Below are 23,244 nucleotides of genomic sequence, written 5' to 3' on the forward strand. Positions count from 1 at the left end.
CAATAAATAAAAACAAAAACAAGCCAGCCGGATGGCGCCAGAAATCAAATCTGACTATGGCAACACCCTAAATAAAAAAGGCCCGCCAATAAGCTTGGAGAAACACGACCACACAAGACCAGTCTGCACTGGCCAGGAACTGGTTGGAAAGAACCAACATCCTCCCATTTTGCAAATATCTCCCTTCCTTGTCTCCTAGGGGGATCTTTGACTCGCCATTAGCCACCACGTTCTGGACAAGACAGTTAAAGGAACCCCCCCCCCAAAAGCACCGTTTCGTCCAGGCTGGATCTGGGAATGAACCTCACAATACAGGCCGGCTTGAAAGATAAAATTATAGAAATGACAGAGAGGGATTTTGGAAGGCCGGCTTGCAGCAAATGATGACCGAACACATACACGGACAAGCCATACAAAGCCGAACAGCTCTTTCCATCAATGCCAAAACATCACCAAAAAACACACAGAGAAGGCTATATGGATCGGGGTGTGATCCATCCATCCCCAGTATTCTGATTCCAACAGTGGACAGCCAGACACCTCTGGGAATCAGACTATGGGGTTGCGGAGCTCATCTCGCTTTCAGGCTGACGGAGCCGGCGTTTGTCCGCAGACAGGTAGACTGCCCCCAAGGATGCAGGCTTCCATCTGAGCCATCACAGTGAACAGATGCTGAAATTCCTGGAGGATTTTCCATTTTTAAAGCCTGCTAAACCTTTCAGCACATCTCATGCCTTTGAATTCCGTCAATTATATATAAAAGCCTTCCTCCTCATTCAAAGCCTGCTGGCTGTCACTTTTGTTGGTTGAGCCCCAGTTCAGATTCTCCCTCCAAGCACCACTTTTAAAGCATTTTATATAAATTGGGTTTTTCCACGCTTGGGGGAACTTACCGGGGTGAGCAATTCTGGAGTGGAGATGGGTGAGCAATCGCCGTTCAGCTTGATCCCGCTTCCTAGATCGAAATCGCAGATTTTCACGGGCGAAACCTGCATTGCAGGAAAGAAAAAGAAGTTGCCAGTTGTTGTTTTTTTTATAAAAAAATCCATAGCTCCAGAAAGAATTAATCAGACAAACCTGTGAATTTCACATTTCCTCCTCCCCAAGCAGCTCAAATTCAGTTCATTTCCCCCCCACCCACCTTTGCTTTCCACATCACCGTGAAAAATGTTGATGTCCACATTAAAAATTCCTGCACGTTTTCACGCGCATTTATCTTAACTCACCCTTTTAACTAATATGCACAATCCTCAAGGGGTTTTCTCCGATTCAAAGCATTATTTTAATGTCTTTTTAATTTTTGTTGGAAGCCGCCCAGAGTGGCTGGGGAAACCCAGCCAGATGGGCAGGGTACAAATACTGTAATAAGTTATTATTATTAGGCATTATTATTGGACATTATTCACAGAGCCATTTTTGCATCTAATATCCTAGAATGGTAAAGTTGGAAGGGACCCCGGGGGTCATCTAGTCCAACCCCCTGCAACGCAGGAATCTTTTGCCCAATGTGTATCTCGAACCCAGAACCCTGAGATTAAGAGTCTCTTGTTTCGTTGGAGAAACACATCGCAAAATCTGGAGAAGAGCAAATTGCAAAGGGCAGCTGCCTGTTCGTCTGCAACCCCTTTATTCCAACATCCTGCAGACAGCAGTTCCACAGATCGCACACCAAATGGCAACTTTCTCTTTAGACAAGACAAGAGGGAGCATCCTGCTAATGTGTTTGAAGCCACTCCTTACCTGATTGGAGCTTTCACAAAGGATATTTTCTGGTTTTAAATCTCTATGTGCTATTCCTGAAAGGAAAGAGAGAGATTGCGTCAGCAGACGAAAGCACAGAGGCTAAACTTCTTGCAAGATCAAAGAAACCCTTTTCGCACAGCGAGGAAACGAAAGCAGCAACTGGGCTGGAGTATAAATACAGGTTACGGAAGGAGAAAGCAAAGGCACTAGTCCCCAAGAAAACCAGCTCCCACCCTGTGGAACACCCTCCGTTCAGATGCAGAGTTCAAAAGGCGCCAGAAGCGTTTTGCAATTGGCTATCGGCCGCTTGCGACCAAGTGAAGATCCCTGGGAGCCAGGATGGCATCTGACGTCCCCACCACCTGGAGGTGCATGCCTGGGGATCCTCGGATCTGGACCTTTTCACACACCAATCCCCCATCCTGTAAAATCCTATTTGTTATATTTTATCTGCACAGAGGAATTTCAAGAAGCGAAGTGTTGCCTTGAAAAATGGCCGTTTGCCAGCTGCAACCCTGGTTCCTGCCCTATATCTCTCCGCTTCTAACACCGGGTTGCATGGCAAGGGAGGGTTGGACTAGATGACCCTCGGGGTCCCTTCCAACTCTACCATTCTAACATCCCTTTCTCCTCCAGCAGGGAGCTCCACGGTTTTCAACACTGAAGAGCCCCACCTTTCTACCTTCACCACACTTCCACAATTTCCTTTTTATTTTATTTTATTGACATATAAAACACATGCATATACATATACATTTACAGAATACACATACACAACACACTACCTAATTTTCATAGCATAAAACATACTACATTACTCTATATAATACCTACCTATACTGTACATATCAACAAACCTACCCCACACGGACACCCACCAAGTGACTTGACTTCCAGCCATTCTCGTTATGCTACTTTATTTTTCCAACCAGCTTAAACACATTTCATTATTTCTTTAATCTCTTCTTTTATCTTAACTTTACTCTCCTTTCACTCTAATCATTTTCTGGATTCACTCAGTATCTGTCAGAAATTCTACTTTTTCCACATAAATTTTGATGTGTTCCTTAAAGATAGCCCACTCCTTATTCACTTGTACCCTATCTCCTCTTATCCTCCCTGTTAGTTTGGCAATATGGAGGTATTCCATCATTTTAGATAACCAGTCTGTTTTAGTTGGGGCGCTGCTGCTTTTCCGATTTTTGGCAATCAATAACCCTGCCGCAGTAGTTGCATACATAAAATATTGGTGTGACCGTTCTTTTTATTTCCTCTAACATGATACCTAGGAGAAAGGATTCTGGTTTTTTTCCAAGTGAAAATCTAAACATCTTTTTCAGTTTGTTATAGCTATTTCCCCAGAATCACACTTCCACAATTTCCAGTTGTTAGAAGGAAGGAAAAAACTCCTCTTTCTGCTTCCTCCATGATTTCATAAAACTTCTCCCGTGTCGACTCTTTTCTCGCTCACCTTTTCTCTAAACTGAAAGGTTCCAAACGCTGCAAACTTTCCTCCCCTTGAGAGTTCAGACTGCCCTCTTCCAAACTTTCCCTCTGGGTTGCCAGACAAAATAACAGTGATAAGACCCAACAAGCCCCGTGGTATTTGCAGACTCGCAAAGGATTTGCTGACCTTTGTTGTGCAAGAAATTGAGGGCGCTGGCGATGTCGTTCACAACCATACTGGCCTCTAGCTCATTGAAATGGCGGCGGCGATGGATGTGGGTCAGGATGGAACCTGGAAAAGATCGGGGCAGAGAGAGAAAAGAGGGCACAGCAATGTTAGCCATCTCAGGCAGCAAAAAATAAAAGTTTGCAGGCCTGGCGAACAATCAGGACAGCCGGCAATGCCAAACCTCATGGTCTGACTCGAATCAGTTCTCAATTTGGAACCAAGAGGGCTAGAAACTTAACTTTTCAGGAGGAAGGTTGTTGCTCTGCAGTAGAACGTCTGCATTAACCATCCGTTAATTTAGCTGAGTAGTGTCTGAGAAGCAGCTCCATTCTTTGCAACTACGGCAGGTAAATCTGCAGGGAATTCGCTCCCCACGCAGGGCTGCCAACTCCGGGAGAGGCAGATATTGCTGGTTTTCACCTATAAAGCCTTAAACGGCTCAGAACTGCAATCCCTTAAGGACTGGCCTCTCCCTGTATGAACCTGCTCGGACCCTGAGATCACCCTCCAAGGCCCTTCTTTGTGTGCCTCCTCAAGAGAGCTGGAGAGTGGCAACACAAGTACAGGGCCTTCTCTGTGATGGCTCCCCGTTTGTGGAATGCTCTCCCCAGGGAGGCCTGCCTGGTGCCTTCATTATACACTTTTAAGTGCCTGGCTCAACCTGATGCCCTTTGCAGGGGTAGATTATCGGTTTGCCTTTGTTTTTATTATGCATTTTGTGTTTTCGATCTCATAATTTTCCGGTTGAAGGGCAATACACCAATTTAATAAATGATGACGATAACAACGACTGCTGCAGAAATGCAGGCGCCAGGCTTTTTCAGAGGACAAGCAGCCATCCTTCACCCAAGAATAAAATCTTTTCACAGGCTCCAGTTCAATAATTTAATCCGGCCTGCGAGTTCGGATCCCTTTCCTCACCCCCCTGCAGGCAAAGTTGGACAGGCAGGTGGAGCCAATCACCTGGGTGACCAACACCCAGGACAGGCGGGCCCGGCTCAGCCAAAACTACCAGAAGGGCCAAATCAAGCTGGCCAGGTTAGGCCCGCGGGCCAAACGTTCCCGACCAGCAACATGCCAGACACGAGCATCGCTACTTGCCTCCTCTCATCTTCTCGAACACAAGATAGAACCGGTCTTCTTCCTCAAAGAACTCAATCAGCTCCAAGATGTTCCTGCCGCGAGCAAGACAGGGAGGACATTTAAAAATGGGGGGGAAATCTCCACTTTGCATGGTTTTCACCTCGAATGAGGACATTTCTCCCCCCCCCCCACTGCACAGCCGTGCCAGGTCAGTCCAAGAAAGGTCCATGCCCCCCCTCCCCACGTTTTCTTCCCCCAAATGGGTTGCGTCTCCAGGAAGCCTGCAAAAGCAAGGCTGCAGATAGACTGCTCTTGAGCATGGAGGTTTCACGGGGGCGAACCAGGTGCTGGTGGAACATCAGGTTTATCTGAGCCACTATTATGGGCACCGTCAGTCCAAATTACCCCTTAATAAACCCTACAGCTTTAGCCACCCAAAAATAAAATTAAAAATACCTATGTCCTTGGCACTGATACAGCATCTCGACTTCCCGGAAGACCCTGCTCCGGATGTGGCCGAGACGCTTTTCGATAATCTTTAAAGAGAAACACACACAAAGCAGCGAACATCAGCGCAGAGTTGCGTCAGGGATTTGAAAGCGGTGAGTTCAGTGCAATCAAAGAGTTTTGCACTCTTTTAACATGAGTTCAAGCCGTTCCCTCGTCTCTGCGGGAGTCTGCGTGCATAACAGGCACCATTCATGGCCACCCGTGTCCTGTCGCAACTCCCCGCCCACCTTGAAAGGCTAGCTCTCTAGCTGCAAGGGTGCCGTTTTGCACAGAAGACCGTTCTCGTGTGCGAGTTCCCCCAAGCATCTTGCTGGAGAACAGCTTTTTAAAAACGGCATCACGATTTATCTGCTTGCACACAAACGCTCACCCACCCACCCAAAAAAGCAAGTTTCTCCGCAACTAGAAAGCAAGAATATCAAGAAGAACTGTAGACCCTGAGAGGCTTTGTTTTTATGTGCAGGGATTTCTGTGCAAGTTCAGCCTCTCTCAAGCTAAGGTCATACCACGAAGCCACAGAAAATTTCCCGCAGCAAAGGAATTGCTCCGTTAGGCACCATAAACAGCCCCCAATCACCACTTCCTTATTTTTTTTATTTTTTGCAAAACACAGCTGTTCCCTTTGCAGCTGTTTCCTTTTCAAAAAAGCATTTTACGAAGACATTCTTGGGCTCATCCAGGGACTTCCTTGTTTTGCTCCAGCCTCAAAAAAAACCCCTATTTTGCTTTTCACGCCTACAATCGCAGATCAAGAAAATGTCCTTAAAATCTAAGCAGCTCAAATAGGAATTGCAACTCAATGGGAAACAGCCCAAAATCTTACACCGGGCACTCGGTCCCCACCACTCTGGAATACAGTGATAACGGAGAAAATTGAGCATCTTTTGAGATTTTAATGAGGACTAGAACTTCCAGACACTTTACATATAATTTGAAATTCCTTCATTACATATGGACAGTGAAGCTATCATTTTTGAGACAAGCCTGGCAAACACCAGTATTCTCTCTTAATGCAAAGACTTTTATTCCCGTTTTCTTTCTTTCATGAATTGGGCTTTGTTATTTGTTTTCTCCTGCACCGGAGGGCGGGATTCGAACCCATGGCTTCGAGCTACAAGAAAGGAGATTCCGAATAAAAACCAGTAAAGCTTTCCGACAGCAAGAGCTGTTTGACGATGGGTGGAAGGTGGTGGACTCTCCTTCCTTGGAAGTGTTTAAGCAGAGGTTGGGTGGCCATCTGTCAGGAGTTCTTGAACCGAGATCCCTGCATTGCAGGGGGTTGGACTGAATGACCCTTGGGGGTCCCAACTCTACAATTCTATGAATGTGCTTAGGGGTGTGTATGTGGCTGCTTTTGTGAGAGCATTCCCCCCCCCCTGCACATACCTCCCCAATTGCTTCTCTCTCCCCTTCTAAAATCAGAGTTCGAAGAGACACAGAAAGTAACCTAGCACAATGTTTCAGAAGATCATGTCTGCAGCAGTTTTCGGACTACAACTCCCACCCTCCCTAGCTAGCTAGCAGGACCAGCGGTCAGGGCTGATGGGAACAGTAGTCCCAAAACAGCTGGAGGGCCAAGTTTTGGAAATGCTGGCCAACTGTCCACAACGCAAAATAATAAAAATTGTAAAATGAAAAACACCCGTGTTCGTTTTCACTCAACCCAAAGTTCTTAAGAGGAGAGAGGGAATACGTGCATTTTATATTGGTGTTGGTGCTGACCTTTAAAGCCCTAAACGGCCTCGGTCCAGTATACCTGAAGGAGCGTCTCCACCCCCATCTTTCTGCCCGGACACTGAGGTCCAGCTCCGAGGGCCTTCTGGTGGTTCCCTCCTTACAAAAAGTGAGGTTACAGGGAACCAGGCAGAGGGCCTTCTCGGTGGTGGCGCCTGCCCTGTGGAACAACGCCCTCCCACCAGATGTCAAAGAGAACAACAACTACCCGACTTTTAGAAGACATCTGAAGGCAGCCCTCTTTAGGGAAGGTTTTAATATTTGATGCATTACTGTATTTTAATATTTTGTTGGAAGCCACCCAGAGTGGCTGGGGAAGGGTTATTTGATTCAGGATCTATTCCGGAGCCCCAGACACTCGACAAAGCGCCGCTCTGCGCATCACGGTTTTGCGCTTCTGCACATGCATGAAGCATGATTTAACGGGCGTGTGTGAGCGGCAAACCCGGATGTAACCCGTTCCGGTACTTCTGGGTTTGCTGTGGACATTCCACGAAATGGACACTAAACAGGGCAGACTCACAACGAGGTACTACTGTAATACATTATTATTATTATTATTATTATTATTATTATTATTATTATTATTCCCTCCCCAGCCAAGGCCGGGCTCAGGGCGGCTAACAACCAATAATAAAAACAAATTGAATGAATGCAACTTAAAAACAAGATTAAAATACAACATTAAAATACAGCCTCATCACAGGTGGAGAAAGGAAAAAAAATAAAGAGGTGGAGGTAATCAAATAATAATAATATTATTATTATATCCCCATCTGCACCCAAAATCCGGCTCCAGAAAGGGGCGAGGGGGTTCCTTTTGGGAGCTGCCATCACTGCCGCAGCCCAAACCCCAGTCATAAAGAGTGAGAATCGGATTATTTACGGAGCTCTAAACTTTTCTCCTCGCCCCGAGATGCCGCTTTGCAGCCAAACCTGATGAAAAGGCCTGCTTGTTCCCTCTCCCTCCTGCGCATGAAAGGGAAGGGGGCGAGGGGGGGGGCGTGATGCCAGCGCCAGACCAGCAGCTGTTCTCCTCCCTTCCGGCCCAGGCAGGTCGCAACCTCGGTCCTCCCCAACTTCTCCCTGACGCCAGTTTTGCCACCACCGCCCGCCCGCCCGCCCTCGCTCTGCATCTCCCATGCGCTGGAAAAAACCAGCCTCGTGCAAGACTGCAGAGAGGAATTTCTTCTTTGGGGTAGGTGGTGAAAAAAGAGGCAGGGGGCCGCAGAGGAAAACAAGGAAGCGATTGCAACAGGGTGGCAGACACGGCACCAGCTGATGGAGAATAATAATAATAATAATAATAATAATAATAATAATAATAATAATAATAATAATTTATTATTTATTCCCCAGCCACTCTGGGAGGCTTCCAAAAAAATATTAAAATACTGTAATACATCAAACATTAAAAGCTTCCCTAAAAAAGGCTTTCCTTCCTGTCTCACAAAACTCAAATCCGTGGGCGTTCCTTAAAGCCGAATGCTAAGAGCTGGGAAGGTGCCTGAGTTGGGTTTTTTTAAAAAATATATATTTTTATTAAATATTTTCTTGATTTACAAAAGTGCGTGCCATGCCTCTCTCTCTCATATTTTCTTTTCTCCATGTAACATTTTTACAAATCAGTTTCATTTGTTGAGACGTTAGGAAGAAAGGGGGGAAAAGAGGTGGAGGGGATGTTTTTATTTTATTTAATATATTGTAGGGTTTTGGTGTCAGCGTGGCTTGTGCTGGTTCTCTGCTGTCCACTTGTATTCCTTTGGTGGCGAGAGAGGTTGGAGTTGGCCTAAGGGTAGGCACCCCCAAGCTCGGCCCTCCAGATGTTTTGGGACTACAACTCCCATCATCCCTAGCCAACAGGACCAGTGGTCAGGGATGATGGGAATTGTAGTCCCTAAACATCTGGAGGGCCGAGTTTGGGGATGCCTGGCCCAGGGTGTGGCTGTTCCTTTGTGGTTGGCTGTGGTGGTCTTTGTTTTCGTGTGTGAGTGGGGTGGGTGGGTGTTTTGGATCAGGTTAACCATATTGATTTTTATGCTGTTGGCGGATTTTTTGTCATTGTCTTGTTGAACTGTGTGTGTGATAAAGGGGAGCCATACCGGGGTGAAGGCGTCTTCTTCTATTTGTCCCCGTGTCAGTTTCAGTTTATTGGTTAATTTTTCTAGTAGGGCTGTTTCCCATACTATTTGGTCCCATTGGTCCATGCTTACTCCTGACAGGTCTCTCCAGTGTCTGGTTATGGCGTTTCTGGCTGCTGAGAGTAGGCGGGTTATGAGTTTTTTGTGGTGTAAATGGGCATTATTGTCTTGGAAGATGTTTAGTAAGGCCAGTTCTGGGGTGATTTCCAATACTTTCTTGGTTATTTTACATATTTCTCATATGGTTGTTCAGAATAGTCGGATTTTGGGACACTCCCACCACATGTGGAGGAAAGCACCTAAGCCCCAATTGTCCTTGCTCCTATTCCAACAGCACGAAGACCTACCTGTGAAGAATTTCTTTAATTCTCTCTCTCTCCCCCCCCCTCCAAATCCCGGCTAACCACACCAACCGGGAAAACACTACCGCAGATGTTTCATGCTGGAAATTCCTGACACACACACACACCCCAATTTTGGCCCAGGGAAGACCTTCACGCAGTCTGTGGAACTCCCTGCCACAGGAGACAGCCAGGGCCACCATCGTGGACGGCTTCGAAAGAGGGTTTGGAGGATAGGGTCATCAATGGCCGGCAGCCACAATGGCTACGCTCTGCCTCTGCGGTCAGAGGCAGCCATAATAAGGCAACAATAAAAGCACAACACAACCATCTCACACCCAAAACGCAATGCAGTTGTGGGAGGGGAGAGAATCCTGCTTGGGGCGTCCGGCTGGCCTCTGTGAGAATCACAGATTTGTGGAGCTGGCGGGGACCCCAAGGGTCATCCATCCCAACCCGCCGCCATGCAGAAATCTCTTGCCCGACCCGGGGCTCAAACTCCAAAGTCCCCAAGCCCCCTTACCTTCACTGCATACTCTTTGTTGGTAATGAGGTTAACACAGGCCTGGACTTTTGCATGAGCTCCTTCCCCTAGGACCTCTTCCTGGAGTTGGTAAACGTCTGAAGGTTTGCGGGAGACAGGAGGAGAGAGAGAGAAAGAAAAGGAAACAAGAGAATTATGGGGGGAATCAAAGTGCTATTCCCTGCCTCGTTGCCTGAACTTTGTTTATTCCAAAAACTCTGTTTATATTCCAAAAATTCCACATAAAAGTCCAATATATATTTTAAAAATGTTCTTTTTATATCGCCAACTTCCCATCTCGTTTTCAGTGATGTTTTTCTTAGCTCCCCGCTCCCTTTGCCTGTATCCCCTCTTTTTTAACACAGCCATAGCGCAATCATCGTTCGTTCTTTCTGCTGCTCATAGTTCGAATCCTGATCACGGATTCGTCGTGCTGCCGTATGTCTCCAAATGATCCGGAAAAGGCTCCCATTCTTCAAAAAAAATTCCAATAACCAGATCATCTTATTTTGCAGACGCCTCTCCCTGCTGCTCCTCAAATTACAGATCATCATCATCATTGTTGTTGTTGCTGTCATTATTATTTCAATTTACATGCCACCCTTTATCATTTAAAACACATTACAGAACATCAACAACAACAAAAAGCATACTGACAGACTGCCTAATAGTAAAATACCCAGTAGCTGCAGTCCGTGCAGGTTTAAAGTTCTAGTCCTCATTGCCTCTCACCCTTCCTGCAAAAATAAAACAAGGTGCTAGACCTCATGGTTCTGAACCAACAGGCTGGTTTAAAAAGGAAGCTCTCCTTCAAACAGCGTCACACCTTTGGGTCTCATCCAGCTCAGTGCAGTCTACACCAACCTTTCCCTAAACGCAAGAGTCTAATCCAGGGTTTCCCAAACGTGGATCTCCAGCTGTTTTTCGACTACAATTCCCATCATCCCTGACTGCCAGTCCTGCTAGTTTGAGAGGATGGGAGTTGTAGTCCAACAACTGCTTGAGAACCAAGTTCTCCTGGTCTAATCCATCTCCTTTGGAAAAGCACCACTTCCTTTCCCAGCCCCTTTGGAGCAGATTTTATGCACTTGTATCGATTCCTGGTCTGTCTAGATTGCACGGTGGGCATTATTTTCATTTCAAAGTTTGCAAATTTGGATAAATAAACACACATCTCTCCTGCAACCCTCTTGCTGCTGCAGGCTTGTTGCGGACACAGCCCCTCTCACGAGGCCAGAAGGACTGAGCGGAAAATGTTTTGCTGCAAAGGGAAGGATTTCGAGAATAAACGCTGAGGACTAGCGACTTGAGCGGCTCACCTTCAAACCTTCCGGAAAAGCTATCCGTGGCCCGACAGCGTTTTTTCTTTTTGTTCCGTTTCTTCGCGTTGGGGATGTCGATGGGCTGACTCGAAGGCATGTCTGTTCCATGAGATTTGGGGGGGGGGGGGGAGAATCACAGTTAAAAGGAGCATTTGAACCCAGGACTAGGCACGCAACAACAATCCCTAAAGCCAGAGGCATGCTGGGTTCTGAGGTCGCCCCAGAACTTTGCATTTTGCATGAAACAGCCAGCAGCTTATATTTCAAGGTAGACTCTCTTTGAAAATGGAGGCTCCATTACAGGAGTTAAGACCAGGGTGGGGAAGCTGTTCCACATAACAACTGTGGGCGGGGCGACAGGCAAATGTGGGCGGGGCTATTAATAAAAGCTTCACTTTTGTACAGCAGGGCAGTGCTGCACAGTGGTTAGAGCAACTTGCCAAACTTGGGTCCCTGGCTGTTTTGAGACTACAATTCCTATCACCCCCGACCACGGGTCCTGCTAGCTGGGCATGATGGGAGCTGTAGTCCAAAAACAGCTAGAGACCCAAGTTTGGGAAACCCTGGGTCAAGACCAGGGTTCAAATCCTGACACCTGTTCACAAAGCCAGCCACCGCTTCTTAACTGAACCCACCTCACAGGATGGGGAGGAAACCATGAACACCAGATTAGAGGGAAAAGGTGGCATTCTGAACCCAATAAATGGGAGTTATGAGGGCCAGAAGGAGAGGTCTCGGGGGCCGCACTCCTCTCCCCTGCAGTTCACAATCCCTGGAATAGAGGTAAAAAGGTAAAGGGACCCCTGACCGTTAGGTCCAGTCGTGGCCGACTCTGGGGTCTCGCTTTATTGGCCGAGGGAGCCGGCGTACAGCTTCCGGGTCATGTGGCCAGCATGACTAAGCCGCTTCTGGCAAACCAGAGCAGCGCACGGAAACGCCGTTTACCTTCCCGCCAGAGTGGTACCTATTTATCTACTTGCACTTTGACGTGCTTTCGAACTGCTAGGTTGGCAGGAGCTGGGACCGAGCAACGGGAGCTCACCCCCTCTCGGGGATTCAAACCACCGACCTTCTGATCTGCAAGTCCTAGGCTCTGTGGTTTAACCCACAGCGCCACCCAGAATAGAGGTACCCTCCATCAAATTGTCTGAATCTCAAGAGGCCAGTGGCGTAGCGTGGGGGGTGCAGGGGGGCCGGCCACACCGGGCGCAACATCTGGGGGACGCGCTCGCACTTGCAGTGCTGGTTGTGCGAATCCGATCAGAGCCGCCGGGTCGCTGCCCACTGTGGAGGGGGTGGGTGCCAGGCGTGCGGTGCGGAGAGAGAGACTATCTGGGCGAGGGACAGTGCAGTGGCCGCCCAGCGCAGCGCTGAGCGTGGGAGAGAACCACACCAGACCAGACCAGGCAGCAACAAGAAGAAGCTGGCAGCGGCGACAGGTTAGGGGTTAGGGGGCGCAAATTACTTGCCTTGCCCCGGGTGCCGACAACCCACGCTACGCCGCTGCAAGAGGCATAATCCTAGGACAATTCCCAGTTCAGGAACTGATTTTCTTCCTCCTGATCCCAAAACAGAATTAAAACAGCGGTGCTCACCGGGCCGAGAGGGGCATTCGAAGTTGAAGACAGAATCCAGGTGAGTGGACTGGGAGAATTCGATGTCAAACGGGTTCTGGCCCTGGGAGTAGAGAAGGAAAGGGGAAGGGAGAGAAAAGGTCACATCCAAGCCAGAATTAAAGGGGGGAATGGTGGTAAGAAGTTTCCGGGGGGATACTAGGCGTCTGCTGGACCTGAGCTATACAGTTAGCCTCTCCTAAACCTGGGGTGCATATTCGGTAAAAAGCATTTGCTAGACCTGAGCTGCACATTCTAGTTCTCCTAGATCTGAGGTGCATATTCAGTAAAAAGCATTTGCTAGACCCGAGCTGCACATTCTAGTTCTCCTAGACCTGAGGTGCATATTCAGTAAAAAGCATTTGCTTTTCAGTATTCAGTAAAAAGCATTTGCTAGACCTGAGCTGCACATTCTAGTTCTCCTAGATCTGAGGTGAATATTCAGTAAAAAGCATTTGCTAGACCTGAGCTGCACATTTTATTTCTCCTAGACCTGAGGTGCGTATTCAGTAAAAAGCATTTGCTAGACCCGAGCTGCATATTCTATTTCTCCTAGACCTGAGGTGCATATTCAGTAAAAAGCATTTGCTTTTCAGTATTCAGTAAAAAGCATTTGCTAGACCTGAGCTGCACATTTGGCCTCTGCTAGACCTGAGCTGCCAGCTTCTTAAAAGGCAGCCAACATCGACGCCAACTTTTTCTGGCCAGCTACCCAAGCGCAGAAAACCTTGCCTGCCTGCTCCCTTTAGGTCAACAATATTTAATGGGCGCAGGCAGGCAGCCCAAATTTTCTACATTTTAAAAAAAACCCTTTGCCACTTAGGGGCTGGTTTTGCTTTTCCAGAGGCAGCTTCTGTGTGCCATTCAACCCAGACGCAACTGGTTGAAAAATAAAAAGTAATTTGAACTTTTCTTGAGGACTAGAAACTTAGCAACCTGCAATTGCAGCTTTGCAGGAGCCAACTCCCTTGAAAGTGCTCCAACCAGTTCCTTCCCTGCTGCGCGACAGCCTGGCGAGGGAGAACAAAACCAGGAACCTGCCTCTTCCCCAGTACACAGTCTCCATGGACAGGTGTGACTGGTGGAGGCCGCAAAAGGAGGCCAACGGGGAGGAGAACCGCAGGGTAGCCTAACCAGACCTGGCCGGAACGCTGCCCCACCGGCTGTGGCTCCAGCCCATAATGAGCAGGGAGGAGACTGCTTGTTTGGGAACAGCAGGGCAGGGCGAGGCGAGCAGCTTGCAGAGACACCAGAAAACACAGGAGGCGTCTGCTAGACCTGAGCTACGCACTAAGCCTCTCCTAGACCTGAGCTGCACATTTATATATCAGAAGGAGCGTCTCCACCTCCATTGTTCTGCCCGGACACTGAGGTCCAGATCCGAAGGCCTTCTGGCGGTTCCCTCACTGCAAGAAGCAAAGCTACAGGGAACCAGGCAGAGGGCCTTCTTGGTGGTGGCACCCGCCCTGTGGAACTCCCTCCCACCAGATTTCAAAGAGAACAACTACCACCAGACTTTTAGAAGACATCTGAAGGCAGCCCTCTTTAGGGAAGCTTTTAATGTTTGACGCATTACGGTATTTTAATATTTTGTTGGACGCCGCCCAGAGTGGCTGGGGAAGCCCAGCCAGATGGGCGGGGTATAAATAATAAATTTATTTATTATTATTATTATTATTATTATTATTAAAAAGCATGTGACAGATTCCTTTCTGGGCTGCCCCACAGGGGTGGGGGTGGCAAATGGACTTTGAATACACCCCCAGCATTTATATTAAGGAATAGAATCGTAGAATATTAAGAGTTGGAAGGGCACCCCGAGGATCATCTAGTCTGACCCGCGGCAATGCTGTCCCATACGGCGATCGAACCCGCAACCTTGGCGTTATTATCAAGCACCACGCTCTAACCAACAGAGATCTCATCCCGGCTCCTCAATTCCACATTCTATATTCAGTACCTTGAATGTAGAAGAGGAGCAGCTCAGGGAACAGCGCCTGTCGCAGAATTGGGGAACGGCTGGAAGGGACCCCAAGAGTCATCTAGTCCACACCCCCCTCAATCCTTAACATCTCTTTGTAGGAGCTCCCCCCCCCAAGTGTCTGAAACTCAGCTATCTAAGCTGGGCACCTTAAACCTAGGTTGTGGTCACCGCAACAGAATGTCTATTCACTGGGGGGGCGGGGTTGGACTAGATGACCGCTGGGGTCCCTTTCGACGCGACAATTCAACGATCTCAGCTACATTGCTTGACCGCGGCTTCCTCTTACGACAATTCACTCGTAAGGCGGAGAAGTAATTTCGTTGTCCCCGAGAGGGGGCAATGACAATAAAGATATTATTATTAATTATTATTATTATTATTATTATTATTGAAACACGCACAGCAGAAATGGAAACAGCATTGAGTGTGGACTAAAAAATAGGTTTTCTTTTCTTTTATATACATTTTTATTATTTTTTTTAACATATCATTTCCAACAGTCATTGAACACAAGTTCTTTTCTTATACAATATTTTAGACTCCCGCCAACAACCTCTGAAGATTTTCCGTTCTTTATCACTTGGGGAAACTCAGCCAGATGGGCGAGGTATAAATAATAAATTTATTATTATTATAATTCTGCGTTTCTTAATTTCTCTATTACTTTTAATTATCATTAACTTGCAGTATTTCACATAACCCTCCTTACAGAACTTCTTGCCAGCGTAATCTGTTTATTACAATTGCTTTTCAAATAGTTCAAGCATTTACTCAAGTCTTCTAAGAATCTCTTAGATTCTTAAAGCAGAGGTTTCCAAATCATTCATCTTGTTTTTATTATTGCTTGTAAGCCGCTCTGAGCCCGGCCTTGGCGGAGTATAAATAAAAAATTATTATTATTAATTATTATTATTATTATTATTATTATTATTATTATTATTATTATTATTTTCTGAGTCCTCTGGCCCCAACCAGGCAACCTGGAATTCCTTTCACCCAAAAGGAAACCCTAGTTTAAGATTTGGCGCCTGGCTTTTATATCCGAGTTTCCAAGCCTGCTCCTTGAGTGCTCTCTGCACGCGCTCAAGCAACTCTTGCCCCGGGGGGGAACTAGCCTCCAAGGATTAAGCCCCCCACTCCCATCGTAAACCCCATTATTAGCACCCCCTGACCGCAAACCAAATCCGCCCCCATCTCATTCCAGGGAGGGAGCAGCAGCCTTGCCACAAGCGGCGCCTTTTGAACCCGCAGCCTGGATAGACAGGCTGTCCTCCCGATTATTATGAAATCTACTCAGGTGAAGGAGGCAGGCGCTTCCCACAGTAGAGAGAAATATTTTGTTCTAGCTCTCTGAACACAAAACACACCCCTCTGTTGCATTGGTCCTTAGCAGAGAACAAGCTAGTTTCCTCCTGCTCCGGACGGTAAGACTCGAACCCGTGACCAGAAACGAGATTCCAACTCAACCTCAGGAAGAACTTTCTGACAGCAAGCGCCGTTCGGCAGGTTGCAGATTCTCCTTCCGTGCAGCCTTTTGAAGCAAAGGTTGGCTGGCCACCTGTCATGGATGCTTGGCCTGAGATTCCTGCATTGCAGCGGGTTGGGCTGGATGACCGCTGGGGTTCCCTTCCAGCTTACGATTCTATGATTCTATCCGCAGCCTTAACCTCCAGACCCTCTTTTGAAAGCCAGCCTTTAATCCATTCTCAATGCACAAGGCTGGGCACATTGTGACTTTTTAGTATTAGATTGCGGCTATTAATAAAGAACAGCGCCAAGAGAAATTGATGAACTACGCAGAATTGGCGAAACTGACATACGAACTGAGAGATAAGGACAACTGTGACTTTAAAGAAGAATGGGAACTTTTTACAAATTACTAAAAAAACAAAACAAAATGAGCTGGATTCCTGGACAGTTTTTGAATAAACATACACAAATGTATTGATTGATAACATGGTAGACAGATAGTGTAAGGATTCGTATAATTTTACAACATGCGGAGAATATTATTTGTTCAGAAATCTCTGGGGGAGAGGAGGGAGGGTTTGAGGGGGGGGGAAAGGAGAGAAAATAATAAATATGATATGCTTTGATATGTTGTAATTGTTAATAAAAACATTTTTAAAAAAAGATTGCAGCTATTAACGTTTTATTGTGTTTTTCTATATGTTGGGAGCCGCCCAGTGTGGCTGGGGAAACCCAGCCAGACTGGAGTGGCGAGGTATAAATTATTTATTATTTATATTATTATTATTATTATTATTATTATTATTATTATTATTATTATTATCATCATTATTATTCTGCTCTGCTTGCGCCAACCCCCGATCCCCTTTGTGCCTGTTTAATTTCCACCCATCCCTCAAAAAATGCAAAAAACCAACAACAGGAAAACCCACAGACCCATTTCCGGGTTGCTCCTTCAACCTCTCTGCTCCTGCCACTTTGGATTTTGCAAAACCCGGGTCTGGGAATTCCCCGTATGCGACTCCCTTGCGCCTTTGCGCACCAAGCGCACAGACTGCAGAGCCCAAGATGCGCTTACATAACCCATCCCGCGCTGCGCCAAATATCTCTCCATGGGGCCTCCCAGCCGCGGAGAAGTTACATCACCCGGCCGCAAGCGAGTTTTGCAAAACGCAGGGTGCAAAAAAGGGGGGGGGGACTGCAGGCAACCCTCCCGTCTCCTTCTTACACCCCGTGAAACACACTTCTTGTGCGCGCACACAAACCCAGGTCTGAGGCTGCACGGTCCCTGCATTGCTCTCTCTTAAAACTGGAGAGTTGCGCAGCAATCGACTTAAGGACCCAGGCTTTTCACAACAAGCAATAAATGCGAGGGAATCTATTGTGCAGGCTGTGTGTGTGTGTGCAGGCATGTTTAAAAATAAGCGCAAGGGCATTAATTTGAGATTAGGCAGCAAAGTCACAGGGTGGCCGGGAGGCTTCGACCATCGCCAACCTGGAATGGCATCTTGCAAGAAATCTCTTGGAAAAATACTAGCAGGAAACGCAACACGGGGGGGGGGTGGCGGCGTGCAAAATTGGGCGTTTGAGGCACACACCCGCATTATTCTGAGTTGCAAAGAAAAGATTTTGCATTACATAAGGAGGAATGGAGTACGGGATCTCAGCATGCGCTGGGGAGGGAAACGAAAATAAGATTATTTCTAAGAGCAGCTGTTATCTGCAGGCGGAAAACCCCATGAGGTTGGCTGTAGGGCAGGGAATGGGGTTAAGAACATAGGGGATTTGGAGGCATGGATGGAGGCAGCTGGTGGACCCCACAAAAAGTTAGTTATCACCCCATAGTTATCCTAGAAGCGTAGATTTTTTGAGGGACACCAGGCGGTCATCTATCCCAACCCGCTGCAATGCAGGGAAGATTTGCACGCAGAAAGCCTAGGCTGAGTCCTCAGCATCTCTCACTAGGAAGCCCCGGATAGGCGCTGCCAGTTGGTTGCCGTTAATACTGAGCTACATGGACCGGCAAGGAAGCTTCCTGTTTAATCTTCACAACAACCTTGCGAGGCAGGCTGAAGCTGAGCGAGAGATATTCCAGAAATCAGCCGGCAAGTCCAGTGAGGGTTTGGAGTCGCAGACTCCTCGGTGCCCGACCTTGACGCCACATAGATTCACTTTGGAAGTCTGAGCACAGTTTCAAAACCGGTATCTCGCACCTGGAGCAGGCGAGACCTGGGTTCGAATCCCCATTGAGCCACAAACTCAACTCTTCCAACTCTGAAACCTACAAAGGACTGAAGATGTCAGGCCTCTTGCAGGAGAAAGGACAGAGCAAAAACCTTTGGGAAGGTCACTTTTCTCGTCGGAATCGCCGCTCTGGCTAGGCTGGCCTACCTCGCATGGTTGTTGGGGTGATTAATTGAACAGAACCAGGAACGGCGACACCTTGAGCTCAGTGGACAAAGAAGGCAGGCTACAAACACAGAAAATAATAGCAAGCCTCGCCACCCCAGTACAGAAACAGCTCTAGGCCAAGGGTTTTGCAGAACTACATATCCCATCATCCCTGACCATTGGGCTATGGTGGCGACTGGGAGCTGGAGCCCGGCCAAGATGACCGGAGAACCAGATGACCCCCATGGCTGTGTTGTCTTGACCCACACGGCTACTCGTCTGCAACGTTTGCAGGATTATTCCAGCTGCAAAAAACCTTTTAATTTGGAGAAGAGGGAAGCAAGCACACGTTTGTACGATTACGTCCACCGTGGAAAAAAGTGAAAAGCTTTTCTCCCTCTCTCACAGATGCTTACGGACGTCCCAACAAAGCTGGACAGTTGGGAGATCTGGGACGGACAGAGGAAAGCCCTTCTTGGGCACCGTTAAAACTATGGAACTCCTTGCTGCAGGAGACAGTCATGCCCACCAACCCAGAAGGGTTAAAAAAACAGGATGAGGCAACTTCACGGCAGACAAGGCGACTAGCCAGGAAGGCTAGAAGTGCTTCGGAAGACCAGTTGCTGGAAACAATGGAATCGCAGAGTTGGAAGGGAACCCTCAAGGTCATCCAGCCCAACCCGCTGCAATACAGGGATCTCAGCTCAAGCACCCAGGACAGATGGACACCCGACCCTGGCTTGAAGACCTCCAAGGAAGGAGAGGCAACAGCCTCCAAAACGAGACCGTTCTGCAGGAGGGGAGAGTGGCTCTTTTGGGTCAGACCCATGGGGGTATCCGGTGAGTCGCAGTGAGAACAGAAGCTGGGCTAGGTGGGTCACTGGCCTGATCCTGCTGCGAAGCTCTTCTTATGTTCCAATGGAACCTCCCTGTCCAGCGGCAGTCTATCTGGATCCCTAGGTTCTTGGGGGTATTTGGCCACTGGGAGAACAGAATGCTGCTAGGCCAGGTCTCATCCTGCAGTCTTTCCAATGTTCTCCTGGCAAATCCAGCCCAGGCCTGAAGTGCAATGAGACCCCAGGGTCACGGGTTCGAGGTGCACGTTGGGCAAAGGATTTGTGCATTGCAGAGGGTTGGACTGGATGACCCTTGGGGACCCCTTCTAACTCTTATAATTCTGTTCCCAGCTTCTCTTCCGACCCGCCCAACCGGTCTGGCTCCGAGCCGCAGAGGACCAGCCCTCCTGCGTGGCTCCCAGCCTCTGCCAACCAGGACGCCGGCATCCCATAATTAGGGAGAGCCCTCGGCAACCAGACAGGGAGGGAGGGAGGCGGCGCATCACGGGACAAACCCCATGACTCTGAGCGCAGGGTTGGCAGCCCTGCAGGGAGGAATTAATCTGCAGGGCCAAGCAACCAACCGGGACTCAGCTATCCCGCCTGTGAAATGGGTACAAGACAGTAGAGACAGGCGTGGAAGCCTGTCTGGCCCCAGGACTCCTCCCTCCTTTTGTCTGTTCAAGAAAGGCAAAAATATTGGGAGCGTTTTCCGGGTGTTTTGCTTGAAATTGAGTGCAGCCCAGCAGCTATCCCTGATGGGAACTGAACCCACAACCTTGGCAATATCAGTACCAGGCTCTAACCAATGCAGGGCCTGTGTTGAACCTTTGGAGTGGCAGGAACGCGTCATCTCACAAGCTAAAGGTCACCTGCCACTCAGCAGTTCAGACAATTGGAGCCCCATTGCGGGATCCTGACTCACACCAGCCATGATCCTGTTTCGTGCAAATTACAAAAACAAAACACTTGTACGGCAGTATCCAATTTGGCCTCCTTTATTCAACCTGGGAGGCGTCCAACCAGGTTCTACTCAGAGGAGGCAGGGCACAAGTAACCATTGCTACACAAACGCACACACCTGTAGCAACAACATCTCGGCCTCCATGAGGACTAGAAACCTGGCTGCAACTAGCAGAGAGCATCTGAGGATCAACATGAATTGCAGAAAGCGTGCAGGCGATGTCGCTGCCTCCATGGGGACTAGAAACCTGCCTATGGAGAGCAGAGAGACGCAGAGAGGTCACATCGCCACCAAGCCAGCCTGCCAAAGGGTTTTGGGGAACTGCCACCGGCTCAAAAATCACGGCGCCTACACATGACTTGCATCACTCCCCAAACATTTCAGGCAACCAGTTTGGAAGGACAGGATTCCCTGACGCACTTGCACAACACAGAAGTCGGGCCCTAAACACACGTTCCGGCCAAAGGAACAGACACAACCCTCTTTTTGCTCATTCAGCAAAACAGACACAAAAACCCCAACACCATTGCATGTCAGGGCACCAGCGAAACAGCATGCAAGCCTTCATTAAATGCAAGCACCCGGCTCTCTCTTTCAAAAGAACTTGCAAGCGCCAAAGGCTTCTCTTTAGGAGGCCGACCCAGCAGCAAATTAATTCCTCTTAGGAAGCAGAAATGAATCTCGCACACAACTCAGAAAAGTAAAAAATGTACGGCGCTCCATGCAGACGCCCGAAGCTGCAACACAACTTATTGCTAAAGCATTGCTTCTGACAACGCACACCCACCAAGACAAACCCTACGACAAGCTGTCGTAAATCATTATTAATTATTATTTTTAATTGTTATTATGTCGGTTGGTTTCAGGTTGTACGTTGACAATAAAGGTATTATTATTCCTCTCGGGCCCCAACCACTTGCTACGTCCCCGTGCTGATTCCCCCCCTTTAATTGTAATCTCCTCGGGGCAGAGACCCTCAAGTCCTGATGGTCCTCTATAATTTGATGGACAAGGTCAAAAACTCGCTTTTTGGTGGGGCGGAGGGGCAGGGAGAATGTGGTCCAATCCTTAGCATCTCTAAGGAGGAGTGAGTAGGATTATTAATATATTATATTATATGCTACTATTATATCTGCAGCAGCAAAAGTTTCAGGGTTTAGACCTACTAAGGAAGTATTTTCCACTACTCTGAGGAAACCACCTATGCCACACAGGATCCCGAGTCAGCTCTCCTGGCCGACTAGGAGTTCTGTGTAGCTCAGAAGCTTGCATGCAGCTTTAAAAAAAAATTAAGCCTTGTTATAGTGGATATACATGCTGCAAGTTTCAGTGCAAACGGTTTCACAGCACATATTTTGATTCCCAACATAAGTCTCTCCACAATTTTTTTTACCAATGAGCAACAAAGGCAATGCAAGCCTAGGCCCATTTACCTGGGAGTAAGCCCTATTGAATTCAATGGGGCTTCTTTATACGTACATATGCTTGGGACTGCGTTGCAAAAACGCAACTTTTTTTTTTAAAGGGAAAAACAGAAAACGGAAGCAACTTTCAGAAGGCATTAAAAAAAACCCAGACACATTAACTCCGCAACCCGACTTCCGCTAAATAATAATAGTTTTAATCTATCTTACCTTGAAGGAACGGTGGAAACCTTTGAGTTCTGTTTTTTTCTGCACCATTTTTGAGGTTTTGAAGATGCAAATGAAGAGGGGGGAGTAAAGAAAAGAAAAGGGGGGCGGAGAAGGAAAAAAAAATTGGGGTGAAGCTAGTCCGGGTCTGCCGATGGAGACCCTGTAAAAGGGGAGAAGAGAAGAGAAAGGTTTTATATTTATTTTTTAAAAAGTTCAAGATTCAACCACTGGGTGCATAACCATAAAATAGCTGTTGGGGTTTTTTTTTGGGGGGGGGGTGTCTCATTTTTTGACAAAGGAAATTTAAAAGCAAAGCACCAGAATCCTGGAAAAAGGAGAGAGAAATGAGAACGACGGTTTGCAAATAACACACAACACAACAGAGGGCGTCCCGAAACATAGAAAATGGCAAGCAAAGATTTTGCAAACACACAAAGAAGTGGGGGCTTCGGGGGGGGGACACAAGTATTTTTCTCTGACCCTTTTGCACAGAAATCCACGTATTTAATAATCATAATCATTGTCGTAATCACAGTAATAATAGTTTGTGCATTTAAGATTCAGCTCCGACACAAGGCCTTTAATACAAAAATATCTCAATCTCCCTCTCTCTGTGTGTTGCACCAGATTTTTGTCCCTTTGTGATGCAATGCAAAGCTTAGGAAGATTGTTTATTATTTGAAAAGAGGTTTTGCTTTATTTTTTTCAAAGGAAGGGGGGGGGAACAAAATTCTTGGAGCGAAGGCAGATGTTGGAAGTACAGGCCCCGGGGAAGGAAGGGAAAAGGGGGTGTGTACAAAGGGGGTGGGGGCACCACACACACACACAGAGGCCTTTTGCAAAGAAGGGATTATGCAGCCAACTCAAGCCCTACTCACAAGTAGACCCACCGAAATCCGTGGTCATTGCCCATAGATTTAAACAGTGGTTGCAGTTAGATGCAGCTGAGAAGTGGCAGGAGAGGAATGTTATATTTCCCCCCCCCAAGCCACACAAAATTTTAATATTTACTCCCCCACTCCGTCGACCCACAAAAACCATATATATTATTTTGCAGCTGATCTAGGAAACTCGCAGATTTGCAGTAAAATCATAATAAACCCAACGCTCTCTGGACTTTATTCTGAAAATCTGCAACGGGGGGGGGTGGAAATAACACAGCAAAAATGCACACCCCTTTTTTCCAGGAGGGGTGGACTATTTCCTAAGTCACCCCCCCCAAGAAAAAAACACCCTACATCCTGCATAGCAAGGGAGGGGGGCGTGATCATTCGCGTTGA

At 47.5% G+C, this 23,244-nt stretch overlaps 1 protein-coding gene across 1 annotated transcript in view; it reads right to left on the reverse strand.

Annotated features, from left to right (window-relative positions):
* MKNK2 (MAPK interacting serine/threonine kinase 2) overlaps nt 1–23,244 on the reverse strand; it is a 46,910-nt gene that overhangs the window by 22,877 nt on the left and 789 nt on the right. Inside the window, exons 2-10 of the mRNA XM_081896007.1 lie at nt 21,965–22,124; nt 12,668–12,749; nt 11,070–11,171; nt 9,751–9,848; nt 4,958–5,037; nt 4,520–4,593; nt 3,377–3,481; nt 1,741–1,796; nt 894–989 (exon numbers count right to left, since the gene is read on the reverse strand). Coding sequence (XP_081752133.1) covers nt 894–989; nt 1,741–1,796; nt 3,377–3,481; nt 4,520–4,593; nt 4,958–5,037; nt 9,751–9,848; nt 11,070–11,171; nt 12,668–12,749; nt 21,965–22,012 — 741 coding nt within the window. The 5' untranslated portion in view covers nt 22,013–22,124. The remainder of the gene's footprint in view (nt 1–893; nt 990–1,740; nt 1,797–3,376; nt 3,482–4,519; nt 4,594–4,957; nt 5,038–9,750; nt 9,849–11,069; nt 11,172–12,667; nt 12,750–21,964; nt 22,125–23,244) is intronic.

This window comes from Podarcis melisellensis (genome assembly GCF_964234715.1).
Source record: "Podarcis melisellensis genome assembly, chromosome: 18".
Classification (NCBI taxonomy): Eukaryota; Metazoa; Chordata; class Lepidosauria; order Squamata; family Lacertidae; genus Podarcis; species Podarcis melisellensis.